This window comes from Clarias gariepinus, chromosome 22 (assembly GCF_024256425.1).
Source record: "Clarias gariepinus isolate MV-2021 ecotype Netherlands chromosome 22, CGAR_prim_01v2, whole genome shotgun sequence".
NCBI classification, from domain to species: Eukaryota; Metazoa; Chordata; class Actinopteri; order Siluriformes; family Clariidae; genus Clarias; species Clarias gariepinus.
In genome coordinates, this window is record NC_071121.1 from 19,777,694 (window position 1) to 19,794,959 (window position 17,266).

The window sequence follows — 17,266 nt, forward strand, 5'->3', positions numbered from 1 at the left end:
ATATTCAATTAGGCCGCATTGAAAATCACTCATGAATATGGAATATGGAATATGGAATATGGAATATTTCATTGATGTAGACAGTAGCAATTCGGCTATTTCCTACAGTAGTTAGCAGCCAAGAAATTCTCTTTTCACATCTATCAAGAACAAAAATCTGATTATCTTCTAAAACTGACAATAAACTCACAATATTAAAGTTTAATTGGCATTCCACATTGCAATTGTAATTTCAAACGAAACTAATATTTCAATAGTTATACAATTTAGAATTATTGGTTTTATATACGGATGGACAGAACTATTTTATTATATAATTTATTTTAGTCAAACAAATAATAAAGTTTGATTTGATACAAAAATTTGTGTCTATATCAGCGCCCGAAATTCACGACGTTTATAATGAACATTGGCAGCGAAACCAGCTAAATCAAAACATCTTTAAAGATTTGGAAAATTTATTCTGCACAACTCAGAATACCAGCAGCAGCATTTTCTGTACGATTTCAAATTATGCCCTCAAATTAGTCTATTTTATGTAGTCTGTCTTGTGTTGACATTGTCACTCTTGGCCTTCCAGATGTAGGGTGATCATTATTAGAACAGGTTGTTCAGAATCAGTTTCATATGTCTCACAACGTCTGCTTGCGTTGTAACAAGTTGAAACATTCAGATGGTTCTCCCTTAGTTAGACAAAATGGACAGTTAGATTGTTTTCCTTCCTTCTGATACCAAGACAGCTGGACATAATCCCATAGCAAATTTTATGCACATGGACACACCCCATGGGAAGATGTGACATATGACTGGACATATAACTTAAATCAAAGATTCGTCTCAAGTACTTAAAGTTCTGCCTAGGTCACTGGTGGCTCAGTGGTAGGCTTCTAGTCTGCAGTGCAGAAGGCCTTGGCTTGCCACTGGATGCAGGACAACCTTTATGCTGGTCCTAAGAGAATGGCAGAAGTTGTACTGCATGTGGATTGAATGGTCTGCTGTAGTGACAGCATGCCAAAAGGACAACGACTGAAGGTTAATGTGAAATTAGAGCTGAAACCATACAGACCTCCCATTCTCAATGTAGTCTTGGGAAAATTCTAAGCATAAGTGTGCTGCTGCTGTAGGAAATCATGTTGCTCATACAAGAACGCCAAACCCAAGCCAGAATGAACTGGAAATTCATCAGTAACTTTTCAGATCAATATTTGTTGCTCTTGATGAAGGAGACCTGCGTGGTTCCTCACTAATTGCTCAAGTACCACTTAGTTATAAACAGTCTGAGCAGCTGAAAGAGCATTTAAAGTGCATCCCCATATTACTGGCAACATGAAATATTGATTTTAATTACTTGTTGTCCATTTGGGTGCAGCACGCAAGAATGACCTATGTGTGGGGAACAGTACGTTGTTTAAGAAATGCACATTTAATTAAAAAGCTCACTTTTCTGCAAAGAATAGAAACCAATAAGTATAGACTCAATTCCTGGTATAAAATGCAAGGGAATTTACTTACAGGATATCCGTTGATCTCCTGGGATGTATAAAGTTCCCAAGGACAGGTACGATAGGCAAACAACAAAAAACATGAGTAACAATGCATTGTTTTATTTAACCTAAAGAAGAATAGTTAGACAGGTTTACGCTCACAGGAAGGCTAACGTAGCTCACAACTCTTCAAATCTTAAATCATGTTGGCTACAATAGCCTCATGACGGGATAACTGCATAAAAGGACAGGATATGGGTGTTCCTATAAAGTGGCCTTTATATAAATATATACAGTATATAAAATATATGTTATATGTTTGGGTCTAATTCCCTAACACATTGCTTTAAACCAGCTGGTATTGGGAATGACCATATCAGGAGGAGAGAGGAAGCAGATTTGGATCTGCTGGTTGTCATCTATGCACATCATCTAAACACTTACACTTTAATGGAAACCAAATGGGCGAAATTACATTTGCAGACTCGGGCACACAGCTGCACCTGCAACACTGCACCAACACACTTTTTCAATTTCCATGGCTAGTGAAGCAGTGGTCTCAGTTACAGAGTGAGGTCTCATGGTGTACTTTCCAATTAACACACCCCCACCTGCCCCACCTCCTGCCCCAAGCTGTCTGATCTTACTCGCAGCTCTGAAAATACAATGTGCAGACGCATAATGTGGGCACCTAAATCATTTTAGCTTTTTTGTTCACTTGTGAGAATTGCTCCAGCTATTTTGGGAACGGGAAATAAAAGAGAATGTGGCGTGGAGGACCTGCGTACGTTTATACCCTCTGTGCATTATTGCTTTCCCTGAGCCTATATAACTGGCCAGGCAGCTATAAAGTTTTACGGCCTGTAGCTGGAAAGTCAGTGTTAATGTCTGTGAAGGCTGCGGTGCAGGTGATGAACAGTGCGTTTACATCAGCGTGCTCTTCTCGATGACTCTCTGTGGCAGTTTGAGGCCAGTGCCAGTCACAGAGCTTTGGCTGACCTGAATCGAGACAATCAGCTTGCAGAGAAGCCTGTAACTTACTGCTCCTTTCTGAATGGAAATTGAGGTCAGGTCAGGGCTCTACGTTCAACATGAAAGACGACGTTCGTCTTCATCTAGCTTGAAAATGTTTATAAACCTTTATCTTTGCCTATGCTAAATGCTAGTGTTGGTGTTAGCTAAACGTTGTTAGTTTAATGAGATTTCAATGAAAACAATTAAAACCTATGCAATCATATTGGGTATTTTTTTATTATTATTATTTACTAGACAACAGTTAGCTCTGACCGAGTAACCTTATTGAACAATACATTCAAACCTAGTAATGGAAACACAACGAGAGAAAGAAAAAACATCAGGCAACCTTATGTCATTTTAACCAACACTTTGTTTAATTAATAATTGCTTCGAAGTTATTCTGAATTGCACTGAAATGCTCTGATTATTTTATTTATGGCTACAAAGCTAACTAACTTCTAACAAAGGCCTCTAACCATACGGCTGTATCAGAGCCGTGCTGATAACCAGCATAACAGCACAACTCACGTGTGTTATTGCTTAATTATATACATGTTTACATTTCTCACAATGTATTACATTTCAATAGGTCAAATTCGCTTGTCAGCTAAGTTTTAGTGACGGTGCATTAAAGATGTTAATGTTACCAACGGTATTAGCCAATGTTTTTGAAAGTTAGAATTACTTTGCTGAAATAATGATGGAACAACATTGAATACTTTATAGTGGGATAATGAATGCCCTAAACACAACATTACAAAAACAACTTTAACCAAATTAATACCAGATTAAGGCCTGGGTTTTATTCAGTGTTATCCCAACGCTATTTTATTAATACCATTCTAACTTTCAAAAACAATGTTGTCCAGATCTTGAACGTCCAAGGACATGCAGAGCAGGCTAGTTTCCAGTTTATTTCTCCATTGTGTGCATGTGTGTGTGTGTGTGCGCCCTGCAATGGATTGTCTCCCTGTTAATGGTGTATCCCGTCTATTACCCAAGTCCCCTGAGATAGGCTCCAGGCCCCCTGCGACCCTGTGAGGGATAAGTGATATACATAATTAGTGTGTGAGTGAGAATTTATCATCTGTGTTATCACATTTTCTTTGAACTCAAACATTTTTTCATAAAAATAAGTGATTTTACTTTAAAATAATGGTCTACAAGTGTGATCTAGCACACTTCTGTTCATATTCTGCAGGTGAGTAAAACGCAAGCCACACACACACACACACACACACACACACACACACACAAACAAACAAGCAGCTGGCTTAACAGAACAAACAGCTTTCCTAATAAGGCATTAGCATTTAGTAAGCTGTGATTTACAATTTTAACGGAAGCCTTATACCTCTTTCCAGTTTGTGTGCGCACACACTTCAGATAGTCCTGGGTAGGTGTATACAGTCTAGTCTTATACCTGATGGGGCTCAAGTACTGTAATGAGCAGGTGATGAGCCAAAACACCTCGCTTACTGCTTACCACATAAACAATGATGTTTTTCTGAAAAGCAGTTACATCACCAATAACATCATTAATATGGCCTTTATTTCCTCACAGCCGGTGCCCATTGATGACTCCTTCTGTGGTCTGGACATTAACCAACCCCTGGGTGGCTCTCAGCTGGTCACTGGACACACACTCTACACAGAAAGCCGAGACCGCATGACCTCAGTGACCTCTTATGTGTACAATGGCTACTGCGTGGCATTTGTTGGCACTAAGAGTGGACGTCTGAAAAAGGTACATTTGGTTGTGGTTTTGTATTTTTGTCCACCTAGTTTGTCTAATCCTAGTATTTTTCACAGTTCCAGTGCTGACTAGGGTAAACAAGATTTGTTGGCTTTGGAACAAAATTCTGGCCGTTATGTAAATGATTTTTTATATGGTTTATGATATAAGACGTAAGCAATAGATTTTATTGGCCATTATAGCCCAGCGCTGAACCGTGCCATATTTCACAAAGTCCATGCTCACTACAAATGTTCTTGCGGCATACCTTAATAATGTCCTTTAAAACTTTTTTGGCCTTTTTCCAACTTTGTTTAAAGGCAGGGGTCAATTACTAGTACAACCACAGGTCATTTAACTTTAATTAGCACCTTTGCACCTATAGCTGAGTAGAAATGATTAGATACAGAATGATCCTGGCTGCCCTCCAGTCTGCTGGGAACAACCTCAACCTGCTTGTGTCTAAAGGTTATTGGTATGTCTATTAGATTTAACACTATCAGTAATTAGAACACATTTGCCACATTTCCCAAAACTAGACTCTATTTTAAGAATATGTTACGAAAACATTCAATATTAAAAGCAAAATTCTGATGGTAGCTCGATGCAAATAAATGGCCAAGGGGCATCCTCCAGTTCTGAAAAAAAAAAAGAATCAAACATGGACGTGCCAAAATGTGTGGTTCCTCGACAGGGCTAAAAGTCACTGGTTCCAAAAGTGAGTCAATACCCATAGATCCCCATGGTAAACTTTACAACAGAGATGAAAATGTTTGCAGCCTGGTGAAAAAAGTGCTTTTAAGCTCTATGGCTAGATAACAACAATAACATTCATAACAACAAGAGTTAAAATGACATAAAATTATGCATAATTGGGGCATGGATTATCACAGCTGCATTGCTGGTGTCAAACCACTAGCTCTCTGCTACGCAACAACATAACTAACCACCTAACTGGATTTATTGTAGTTTAACTTAGCACAAGAAATGTAAAAGTTGACATGATGACACCGCTTAATCAAATGCAGTGTAATGTTAGCAAATAAATTAACATTAGTTGTGTTAGCATTAGATTAGCAAGAATTGTTAGCTAAGCTGAAGCTAAGTTAGCTAGCTTGTGGTAACTGAGGTAAGTAGATATGTTCCAGCCAACAGTCAGGGTCCGTTTGTTCCGCCCATTTCCCGGTTTCTTTCTTAACCAGGGTTAGCTTTATTCTTAGTTACAACAATGACTGGCAGGCAGAACCTGTCTCATGAAAAGATCAGATAAGTCATATTTGCTCTATTTATACTTGGTAGCTCACATTATTACATTATACACACGTCTAACACCATTATCTTAACATTTGGTAACATGCTAAGCTAACAAAAACTAAAAAGCTAGTTAGCAAGTCAGTGAGAAAATATTTAAATCAGATTGAATAAATTGTGTGAGCTGCGCTTTCTATTACATTGTGTAAGTCACCTTCTTGTACAGGAGATTTTCCCACATGAACAGCCTAAAGATCTACACAGTCTGCTTATATGGAATATTATTCATAACACTTTACAGTATGATGATTTTAACTCGCGAACTTAGAAAGTCTTCCTTTTTGACTCGGGTTCCTCTCAATGATTCTTCCTTGTGTCATCTTACAGAAGTTTCTCTTTGCTTTTGTCACCTCTCGGTTGCGCATTAGAGATTTAAAATCTATATCCGGATTTCTGTAAAGCTGTTTTGTGACAATGGCGTTTTATTAAAACCGCTATACCAATAAAATAATATTAAATTGAACGTTTGAAATAATGAAAGGGTACCCTGATGGGTTAGCAGCCTCCTTCTTTATTAAATATATAATCACTCCCTGGCTTAGTATGATAGACAGGTCCATGGAATTGCCAGTGGTAATGAGAGAGCTACAAAGGCTATTGGGAAAATGGACCGAGAGATGCCTGCGTTGCTGAAGAGGAATCGTGGCAACATAATTTGTTTTATTTGTTTCCTTTCTTTTGCTCGATCTTAGAGGCTTATTTTCTAATTCACATACACATGCACACAGAGAGAAGTCATTTCCATCTCTAATTGAATCGGTGGTATAATCAGGAAGTGGCATCTGAGCATCTCATTCTGTGTAATCCCCTTGTTTGAGCAGGTTAATAATTCATACTAACATCCCGCCTCCCATCTATAGTTGAATTAAATTAGGCAGGAGGTGTAGTGCTCTTCACGGTGGTGCTATGGCCCATTTGCTTTTTATTCTGATGCTCTTACTTTAATCTCATAGCTCGTACATACACACACGCACAGATACGCACATCAATGCAGCAGCTGGTCAGGTGTAGCCAAGCAGTCGAAAACAAACACACAAGCATTCCTCCAAAGCCCATGTCTGTCAGCAAGGAAGCCACAATGAAGGACTTCACCCGGACGTGTGGGGAGACTTTGCATTATATTACGCTGCTTGAAGCCCCATGAGACTGTGATCACACAGCTGCTGGAGCGAATGACAGTCTGCATAGAAGAGGATGTGACTACTTTGTCAAGGTTTTTGTCTTTTATTTGGGTGGGGGTGTTTTTGGTGCTGGTGGTAAGCTTTTCGTGCGTGCTATGGACAGCACATGAAGGCACAGGGACCCTCAAAATGCTCAGTGCGTTTACTTGTGTACCTTTGCAGTCTAGTGATAAGCCTTTTCCAAGCTGCACAACATAAACAATCTGCCTTTTGCATTGCAATGTCTAAGTTGTAAGAGAAGGTTATAGGTTTACAGGATGACACACTGGAGGTGGTGTAATGTGCTATAGAAAGGTGGGACCTTCTGGTTCCTTTTCTTTTGAAAAGAGAGACTAGATGAGAAAGGACAGAGATGGCAAAAGAAGACCGGTGAAATGTAAATTTAGCTGAGTTAAAAAAAAACTGGGCTCGTACTGCTGCTTTTAATTGGATTGGCACCTTTCCCAAATAGCAAACCCACTCCCCTATCCACGTGCGCACACACAGACACACACATGCATCTGCGTCTGAAGGCAGCTTTATATTTCTTCATTGAAATGTATTTGCATCATGACAGAGAATAAATGTTTATGGATAAGCGTAGCACACAGAGGCCCTCATGTGCTAACATGCAATCTCTCCAGAAAACAGCAGCACACCAGGCATAGCTGGGCATCAAACAATGATTGGTTGAGGCAGGAAAATGTATCCGGCTGCGTACCAGGAGATGTTTTGATGAGAGATGATTACGCTTTTTCGATGGGATTTATATAGGGTTTCAGAGTAATCTAGTTCCAAATACAGCTCAAGGTCAAGCAACACAATTTTAATCAGCAAAGTGTAAACAGGAACATTTTCCTATACAGTTGAAGTCGAAGGTTTACATACACTTGTTGAAGTCATTAAAACTGATTTATTTATTTATTTAACCACAGAAATCCATAGATTTTAAGTTAACAAAATTTTGTTTAGGCAAGCTGGTTAGGACATCTCCTTTATGCATGGCACAAATATATATTTTTTATTTCATTTGTTTAATTCCAACAATTGTTTAGATTATATCACTCCCTAATTAAATACATCATGATTGTTCACCTGTACCAACACTCACTCATCGTCTGTACTGCTTTACCCTGAATACCTATTCCAGGGACCGTAGGGCACAAGGCAGGGTACACCCTGGACAGGGTGGCAATCCATTGTAGGGCACATACACACACACTACAGGCAATTTTGAGAATGCCAATTAGCCTAACCTGCATGTCTTTGGACTGTGGGAGGAAACCCACCAAGCACGAGGAGAACATGACATTTGTAGTGTAAGGAATAAAAGATGAAATAAATTTTTCTCTCTACTATCTACCAACATTTCTCATTCTTAAAATAAAGTAGTGATCCTAACTGACTAATGATGGGGAATGTTTACTATAATTAAATGACATCAAATGTGAAAAACAGGTTAAATGTATTTGGCTAATATGTACATATATTTCTTTTAAACACTTTTTTTTTTTCCCTTGAATTACCTTGAAGTCTCCTGTAAATGTCAATCATTTTACACCTGCAATTAAGAGAAATTTCATTACAAGTCCCCATTTGACTTGAACACCATTTAAAACAAAGCATGAGGCTTTATATATGGAGAAGCTGCAATTACGTATAGGGGCCAGTTTAATCCTTCAGGATCATATTATTGTCCTTTTTCCTCTAAAGTACTCCTAATGAGGGTGCATAATGTGTGCTGGAAACCAAAACTCAATTTATATATATTATTGAAAACAAAACCTAGACCAATAATCTTTCTGTACTTGCTAGATCTTGCTAGAAAAAGTTACAAAAACATAAAGTATATGTCACAGTTCTTTTGTTAAATTATTATTATTTTTTTTCATGGGGGGGAGAAATGTCCTTACAAGGACAAAACATCTGGATATTCCTACTATTGTGAGGTGTTTCGGTCTCCACCAAGAACTAAAAACAGGCACGCATACGCAAACTCTTCTTCCACACTGTTACAAACTAACTCACATGCTCACCCACATACACTACTTCCTCATTCATGCCACGTACTCTCACTCTTGCGTTTCTTTTTTAGTAAAGCTTCCCTGCTGTTTTGGCTGCTATTCTTCAGACCCCAGCAGAGCATGTAGTGAGACCGGGGTAAAGTTCTACCAATAATAGGCAGGTTTTTATATGGAAACTGGCTCGGGAGAGCATGATGGGGTAGCGAGAGAGGTGAGAAACAAAGGAAGGAAGGAATACAGTTGGTACTAAAGTGTTAATCACATGTTTAAAGCCTGTTTAACACGCTGTTACAGTAATACAAGCTAATGTTGTCTGACATTTACCAACTGTACATTATTTACAGAATACAGTACATGTAATAAAAATGGTGCTTTAGAACAATACACTGTGGACAGTGTTCAACAGCAGAAGAGAGCACCTGGCCTCAGAAAGTGTGAATGAGAAAGAGCCTGATGTGAATCTATGGCATTTTTTTTATCTGTCTTTTGTCAAAGGCTTTGGTCGTATATTTCAGTTGGAAAGAATAATAGAGGCACACATTTAGCTATATAAACGTGCACTTAGTCCAGGGAGATTTTACAAGGCCTGCTTTCTCTGATTTGTATTGCAAAGAGTATTTTTTGGCAGGATCAGTTTTGAGGTGAGCCAGGTGACATGGTTGAGATTTACCGCACCAAAAGCCGGAGATTTTCCGGCTTTTGTGGGGCTTTTATTGATGCTATACTTTAACAGTTATCATAAAATGGTAAATTGCATTTGTGATTGGAGAGCGGATTGATTAACAATGGCATAATAACTAGTGGTCATGTAATTAACAAATATATTAGACGCAGCTTTTTATTAGAATTTATTAGTTTTCCGCATAGTTAGTGATTTATTGTGTTCTTGTGTCCTCTATTGTGACACAAAGAGACACATACAGACTGGGACTTTTGATTGGACAAAATAACAGAACATTGTTATGAGAGTAAAAGCTCCCCTGTTACACTAATGCACTCAACCCAGCATTTCACTATTTGTAGGAAGTTTTCTCAGGATGCTGTAGAAATGATCAGATTGCCTGCTTCCCGTCTGAAATACTGGCCTCCCAAGAACTCCTTTAATGACCCAACTAACACACACCCACATACAAGCATGAGGCATGAGGAGCAAGGTCAGGAATTTACAGGGGATGGAGAAAAATTCCTAGTCAAGTTCCTGTGTGCAAGTCTTGTTCATGAGTGATTGTCTGCACAGTTTCCACAGACGGATGCATTTCTTCTGCACGTTGGCGACAAGTTATCTGTCGATTTTCAAGGATTATGCTTTTCAAATGCTGAACATTCACAGGAATGACTGCAGTTGGTTCAGAGTCACCTCGGCCAGGATCATCATTCACGGACTGTAAAACGTTTGCATCCTTGAAATGTTTTACTTCAGCTAAAAGTCTCATCACTGTACTGTGCTTGAAGTCTTCTGTAAATGACACCTAAATTCACAAGACATTTTAACACATCCTGGTTTGTCCTGAATGTCCCTTGTATAAGGGAGTTAATAATCTTACTGGTGCCTGGTAGAATATTGTAATGACAATGACGTGAGATATCAGACAGGAGTAGGCAAACTTATTTGGCTTTTCTCCTTTTTTAACTACAGTTGTATATTTAGTGCTGCTGTTTTTGTGCATTTGTTTATTGTTATGTATTCCCTTTTTTTTTTTTTTTTTTAGATTTGAACCCTACCGTTATGGCACAGAATAGAAACACTGGGGAAAACCTTAACAGTAGACACTCCAGCACTGTCAGCATGCCTTAAATTAAAGGAAAGTGAGCAGTGTGGTATTTGTTCGTCCCATGAGCTTTATATCTGAGCTCTTTATACCTGATGCCCACGTGAAAAGTAAAAAGAGAAAAGATCCTGCCTTTATAATTTTTTTTTGTTGCATTCTGCAGATCTCAGTACTATTGCACACCTTTAAGTCTACAAGATGCCCTGTGAACCTGTCCAATGAGCTGTAAAGGGAGGGGGTGGTGGGGGAGAGCATCCTTTTCATATCTGAATTTGTAGCCATGAACTCAAATACTGTATTAGTATTTGCTGTTTGAATACGTTCAAATTCCATCAGCCAAGTTTGTCCTAATGAGGAGCCTGTAACATTGTCTCATCTAGTATAGTTAGGTTGGACTTCTGTACAATACACAGGGAGCATAATCAAACCTTGTGTACTTGCAGCCCCTAATTAATTCCTTTCATGTGGATCCAGCGCATAATCAGTATTTTGTTTTCTCAGGGCATCAGCAGGGCTTGAAAGCAGAGTTCAGGTGTGTCCCTCCTGGCAAATGCCTGAAACATTAATTGGACTCAATCTCCCATTGAACTGGTCAAGTGAGCATCTGGGCTCTGGTCCCAGTCTCCTCTTGACTGAGCTGATCTGTTTGACCCGGTGCATAAGACTGAACCAGGGACGCAGCGGCGTGCTCTGCCCAACCATACCACATGAAAGGCCAGCTGGTTTAAAGAGCGACATCAGCAGCTGCTCCCACTCCTTTATTTTCATCATTCTTGTCACAGATGCATTTCGATTTCCTGACTGTTATGCTCTAAATGCAAGTTTGACCCCCCCAGATGTGACTGTGCCATTTGTGTTTGTTCTGCTCAGATGGACAGACATCCTTATCATGTCCCACCTTGTTTACATCAACTGAAGTCCATCTGGCACTTGTTTGTTAGGCTTTGTTGCGCTGATTTGTACCGCCTAACCTTACAGTGCCTGTGCTGTTACTCGCCATGCACTGACACCTTAATGAGCATCAGCTAGAGGTGTGTGGCTTTGTCTGGGAGCATGAGAAGACAAAAGTAACTGAGTAAGAGGTGGACAGGCAACGGTTGGAAATGAATGAAGGAGGGAAAGTGTTTTACAGTGTGCCTCTGCCAGGAATATCTGTCCAAACCAACATGGGAAAAAGTGTCCCTAGCAACAGTTAACACTCGTGGCAACGGTTGAATAGCGTTCCATTCGTCCCTAAGGAATTCATCACTCCAGTTGCAGCAAGACAAAAACCACAACCAGTCTACCTACCCAAAAGAATGCATGTACAGTACACACACACACACACACACACACATATATATATATATACACACACACACACACATGGATTATAACATTCCTATTTTTAGTTTTTTTTTCTCATGTGTAGGGTTTTATTCTTCTGATGCGTGGGAATGATTCTTTACTGAGGAACCATTTACAGTCAGCCTGTCAGCAGAGAAAATGCTCACAGGGCTTTGCCCTCTAAGAAAAACCTGCCTGATATTTCTCTGCTCATATGTTTTATTTTTATGGTTTTTTAAGTCAAGGTTATTCACCAGAATGCTTTTTCTTGTGGCATTTGTATCATATTATATTGGTCTTGTTAAGCTCCATATATGTAGTATAGAAAAAGATAAATGTTAGGGTCCTGGTTGAGGCATTATTTAAAAGATAATAATGAGGCTTTGGAAGATATTAAAAAGTTTGTTCACTGGTTTTGTGTATGCTGTGAAACATAGGCGATACATAGCGATCACTATCTGTCGTCGTCACACTTTTCTTTCATCCACAACCATTCATACTGTAGGTATTTAATCAAATCTTTACAGAAACTTCATAAGGATACATAGATATGCACCAGCTGTTAATCTTTTTCTAAATTACTTAAAAAAATTAAAAATTACATAAACCTAACAAGACAAATTTGCTGTCCTTAACCCCTCCTAAATCATTCATGAGAAATAAACCGAACGTACCTCACAGTACCTTTTCATAAAACATGTACCCCTTTTCCTCCAGGTTCTGGAGATAGTTCAATGCATTTTTTTGTTTTCAGACAGCCAAAGCAATGGCCCTCAGATACAAAAAAGCCATGGCACACCAACACTGCTGGGCCAAAACACAGAAGCGCTTACGTCAGGGGCTTGAGGTGGGATTATCACGACCAACTAAAAGTTTGTAACTGCCATCTTTAAAAAAAAATGCACTCAATATGCAGTGGGCTGCTTAAATGCTTTTTATTATTGACAAAGCAACGGCAACTGCTTGCAAAGCCATGGTAAAAGTCAGTTCTCAGGAGGTTTGCTATTGAACTGGCTCTGAACCGGCACTAGCACCAAAACTAGCACCTGGTTCACTTTGGTGGAAAAGGGATAATAAAAATACATTTTGACCAGAGCTGAATGTGTGTTCAGAAGAAGAGTATTTGCTATGATGTCGTGCTGATTGGCTACTTTGAACTTTTGAATTCTCCTCAATAGCGAGTAGTGCGGGGTATGCTTGATATATACGGTTTATATATAAGTAATGAATGTAGTGTCATGGACAACTGGTTTGTATAGTAAGTGTTTAATACTGTGGATGTGCACTAGCTATTTCATTTTGTCGTCTGTCTGAGAAACAAGTAACACATAGGGATCACTATTCGTGAGTTATCGTCGTTCGACACCTTCCTTCATCACGCTTTTCTTCTATCTGCAACTTCTTCTAACCAATCTTGGGAATTTGGTCAAACCATTACAGAGCCTTTATTTGTTTCCATAGATATGCAATAACCATTTAATTTTTAGAAGTTGTAAGTTCAGTGGTCAGGTGACACGTGTGTTGCCTTTGAAGACTTGTACATACAGTACATATAAGTACAAATACTATTAATAGACTTGCTATGGCTTTCTTTTATGACTGCTTGGGAGCAATGCTGTTAGAATAATTTTGTTTTGTAGGTATACAGTAGGAGATCCAGTCTGATTGGAGCTCTCTTGATGGGGTAAGCATGTTATTACTGTAAAAAGCTCATCTACACAATGATTTCATCTACCTCTGAAACACTACCTTGCTGACACCTTGCAGGATTGAAAACAGTCTTTCTAATCCTAATCATGTTATTGTATGCTGGGCAATTGCACTTCAATTTGACTCCTGGCAATAATGACAGCCTCTGATTGGGTGGAGAAATTGGCGAGCTGCAATGTACCTTTGGACCAGCAGCTATTTCAGTTTTTAGAATAGCAGAGAAAGTGCATTTATCCTGGATTAGAAGGGAGCAATATAGTCTTAACAATCTTTGGCTTTGGATCTTGACATTTGCTACTGTTTCTAGTTTCTATTCATAATGTTGGCCATAGCAATCAGATAGATGCAGCTGAAAACAACTGAAAGATTAATTTAATTACTATAAATACATTAAAAGGTTTAAAATTGGCCACGCTTAGCCTTATTTCTGGCAGACTGACTGAGTAAGGGCATTGTAATGACTTTGACACCATCTTGCAGACTTGAACTATGTTGTGTCATTGTGCAGCGTTGCATTTGCGTAAGTGGTGCTTATGATTAACTTGGCATCATAGTGCATCTAAATTATTATTACATAATAACTTGGATCGAATGTTTTGAGACAGCATTGACCTTGATGTGACCTCAATTTGACTCGTGATAATCCAGCGTTTAACCTTTGAACAGATGAAACAGTTGCAGTTGCAGTCGCTTGGCAATGGAGGTACGATTTTTGAGACTCATTCAGTTGATTTCGAGCCTGACTGATGCTTGCCTGCCTGCCTTGGCTCTGTCCCAGGGCTTGCTGAAGAGCCAAGTTACACTCTAGACAAAGAGCTGGACAACCCCTGCTGTTGCATTCATCCTTCAAAAAAAACCCATGTGCATACAAATGAAAGCACACACATACAGAAGATACGCATGCTTGCCCTTGAACTGTGGCCACTTAACTCTTGGTTGGATCCTAAATCTCCCACTTGTCTTCTTATAGCATTGTCCCATTACAGTGATCTCATCACTGACAATCGGATCTCTCTCTCTCTCTCTCTCTCTTTCTTTTTGTCTCTCTCTATCTTCCAGAATTTCTATTAGTTTTCCTCCATTTTTTGTCATGACAAATGCCTTTATTCAGACCTTTTCTATTTCTCTTTGCTTTATCCATTGTGATTACAGGATTCAAATACCAATCATCACTTCATCCTATGTTTATGCCACTTTTATCGGCTACATTAAATTTTCAATTTTGAGCCCCATGTTCTTGCTACCCTGAACTGACAAGCACATGCTCGAGACCACACACCAAATAGCAAGACTGTTTCTGGAGTGTTGACCAGCCAGGCATTTGTGCACTAATGCCTTGGTCCCTTCAGGACCTCTTGGCACTCACGTACCACCACACAAAGGATATGCTTATTCATATCCATGCTCGTTATTAAACGGCTGCCAATAAACTTCCTTCCCCTGACTTATTATTTCCTATCTCACATGCTGATGATCTGCAGCTCAACAAATGACCCCACTGACTGGCGGTGTTAATCACTCTTCACATCAGGAAATGAATAAATGAACCTCTCCATGATTAGCATCAGTTATCGTCTGAGTGTCTGTGGGCACTTCTGCTGTAATATTGTCCCCTCAGCTGGAAGAGAAATGCAGTGGATGATGATGGGGGGTTGCCATGTCTCAATATAATCTGCTCTAGCAAAGCTGAGTGAGCACTCACTTTGAAATTTAGTCGAAATGCTTTTTGAGCAAATTGAATTCCCTTGGCCAGTAATAAGGCCTAAGTAAAATCCCTATTGATTTCCATAGTAATGAATTTCTGGTGGTTAACGTTTCTAAATAGAGGAGGAAAAACTACTATAAATACATGCATATCAGTCTTCTTTGATGATGACTGCTTGTCTTCACTGCTGTATTCCTCGAACAGAAAACCACAGAACATTTACTGAGCAGCCTGATTACTAATGCATGCACTTAGGCTTGCATTTCATTTTGTTGAGATGGAAAGCCAAAGTTAAAGTTTCATGTCAGAAATTTGTAGCAGCTAGCTGACCATTGGCTTATAAATATACAAAGAAGCTTTCAACCAGTGTTCGCACTACAGGAAAAGCTTGGAAACTTGAAACTCATAAAAATCTGTTACATTTACTCACATTATCTGTTTCTATGGAAGCACTAGACCTTAGACATTTATTTTCACATTTATTATGTTTTTTTTTCCTACTAAAGTATCCATGGGCTAAATTGAATGAAAGAAGAAGGAAGATAGATAGAGAGTATGAGAATACAACATTACATTCTTTTGGCAGTGAATCTAAATATAGATTTTCACCATCCATCAGAGTGAAACCCTGGCCCACTGCCAGACTGTATCGATTTACTTTACAAAGTACTCGAATGGGTTGGATATCTGTGATTACCCAATTCATTACTGTAGTCTTTCAGAGTGGTGGAAAATTAGATAAAAGCAAGGATAGATGGGATAACCTAAATCGTACTGTATATGCATGTCTGGCTGGGTAAAGTGCACTCTAAACCAATTTGTTCAGCTTAGCTTTAGCTAAAATTACATGCTTTGTTGTTTTTTCTCCCACACCCTGTTTTTTCATGTTTATGCAGAATTTTACCTATACAAGCTACATACAGCAATTGGAGACAAAACAGTAGGACAGCATTTTGTTCCTAAATACACCAAAGAAGTTCTTAGTAAGTAAAATGTAAGATTTTTGCTGAGAATCTTTACACATACAGTTCTATAAAGTACTTGAGCCATCACTCATTTTTCATATTAAATCAAACGATCTAATATGGTAGTTTGTGTAAGAACCTCAGCAGCAACCTCATTTCCCCTCTCATTTGTTCCAACCACTCATCATTCAGCATCACCGGTATACTAATCACCGACCAGGTCATCCATCATCATCTGCATAGTTTCTCTCTAGTTCATGTCTTGAGACGTTTTTTAATGCTTGAATGATTCATAGGTCATTGTGTGGTTTAACATCCAAAAAAACATTTCTCTAAAACAGATCAGGTACAAGGAATGGACTGAAAATTAAAGCCAAAATCTTGCCAAAATGAGATCCAAAAGAGTCCTTCACTAAGCCTGGAGAACTATTCCTTAAGGCTACATTAAAAGCTGAAGAAGCCTTTTGCACTGCACTGTAGGTGTCCTACGCTTTTAACCTAAGAACTGCTGTGATAGTCATTGTTCCCCCCCATAATGTTTAATGTGCATTATAAAGTTTGAATGTAGTGATCTTCAGTATAAATATTTAATAATAATCTGGTGTATCCTTGGTTAGCACTGTGGTCTCACAAATCCAGGGTCGAGGGCTAAAAACCTATCTTGGGTCTCTATGCATAAAGTTGCATGTTCTTAGACAGCCATAAAATCGACCATGTGCTTGGTGGGTTTCCTCCAGATGCTTTGGTTTCCTCCCATAGTCCAAGGACATGCAGATTAGGCTAATTGGTATTTCCAAATTGCCTGTAGTGTGTGAGTGGAAATTCTAATGATTATGTGTGTTTTATGGAACAAACAGCTAATGTTCTTCGCTTCTTGCTGATTTGTAGCCATCTGTGAGCTGGTCACATCGTTCCTTTCCTGGTATTACTGAGTTTTAATGTCTTTTCCTTGTTGCTACCTGCCTCTTTCTTCCTCTTTTGTCAGCCTTGGAGGAGCAAGCTGTGAGCCCAAAGCAAGAGACCATCAGCCTTAACAAGTTCTGACTTCCATCTAATAGCA

At 39.0% G+C, this 17,266-nt stretch overlaps 1 protein-coding gene across 3 annotated transcripts in view; it reads left to right on the forward strand.

The window, feature by feature from the left end:
• plxna2 (plexin A2) overlaps positions 1-17,266 on the forward strand; it is a 225,150-nt gene that overhangs the window by 37,907 nt on the left and 169,977 nt on the right. For all 3 annotated transcript variants that reach the window (XM_053482589.1, XM_053482588.1, XM_053482590.1), the window contains exon 3: positions 4,066-4,248. In XM_053482589.1, the coding sequence (XP_053338564.1) occupies positions 4,066-4,248 (183 nt within the window). The remainder of the gene's footprint in view (positions 1-4,065; positions 4,249-17,266) is intronic.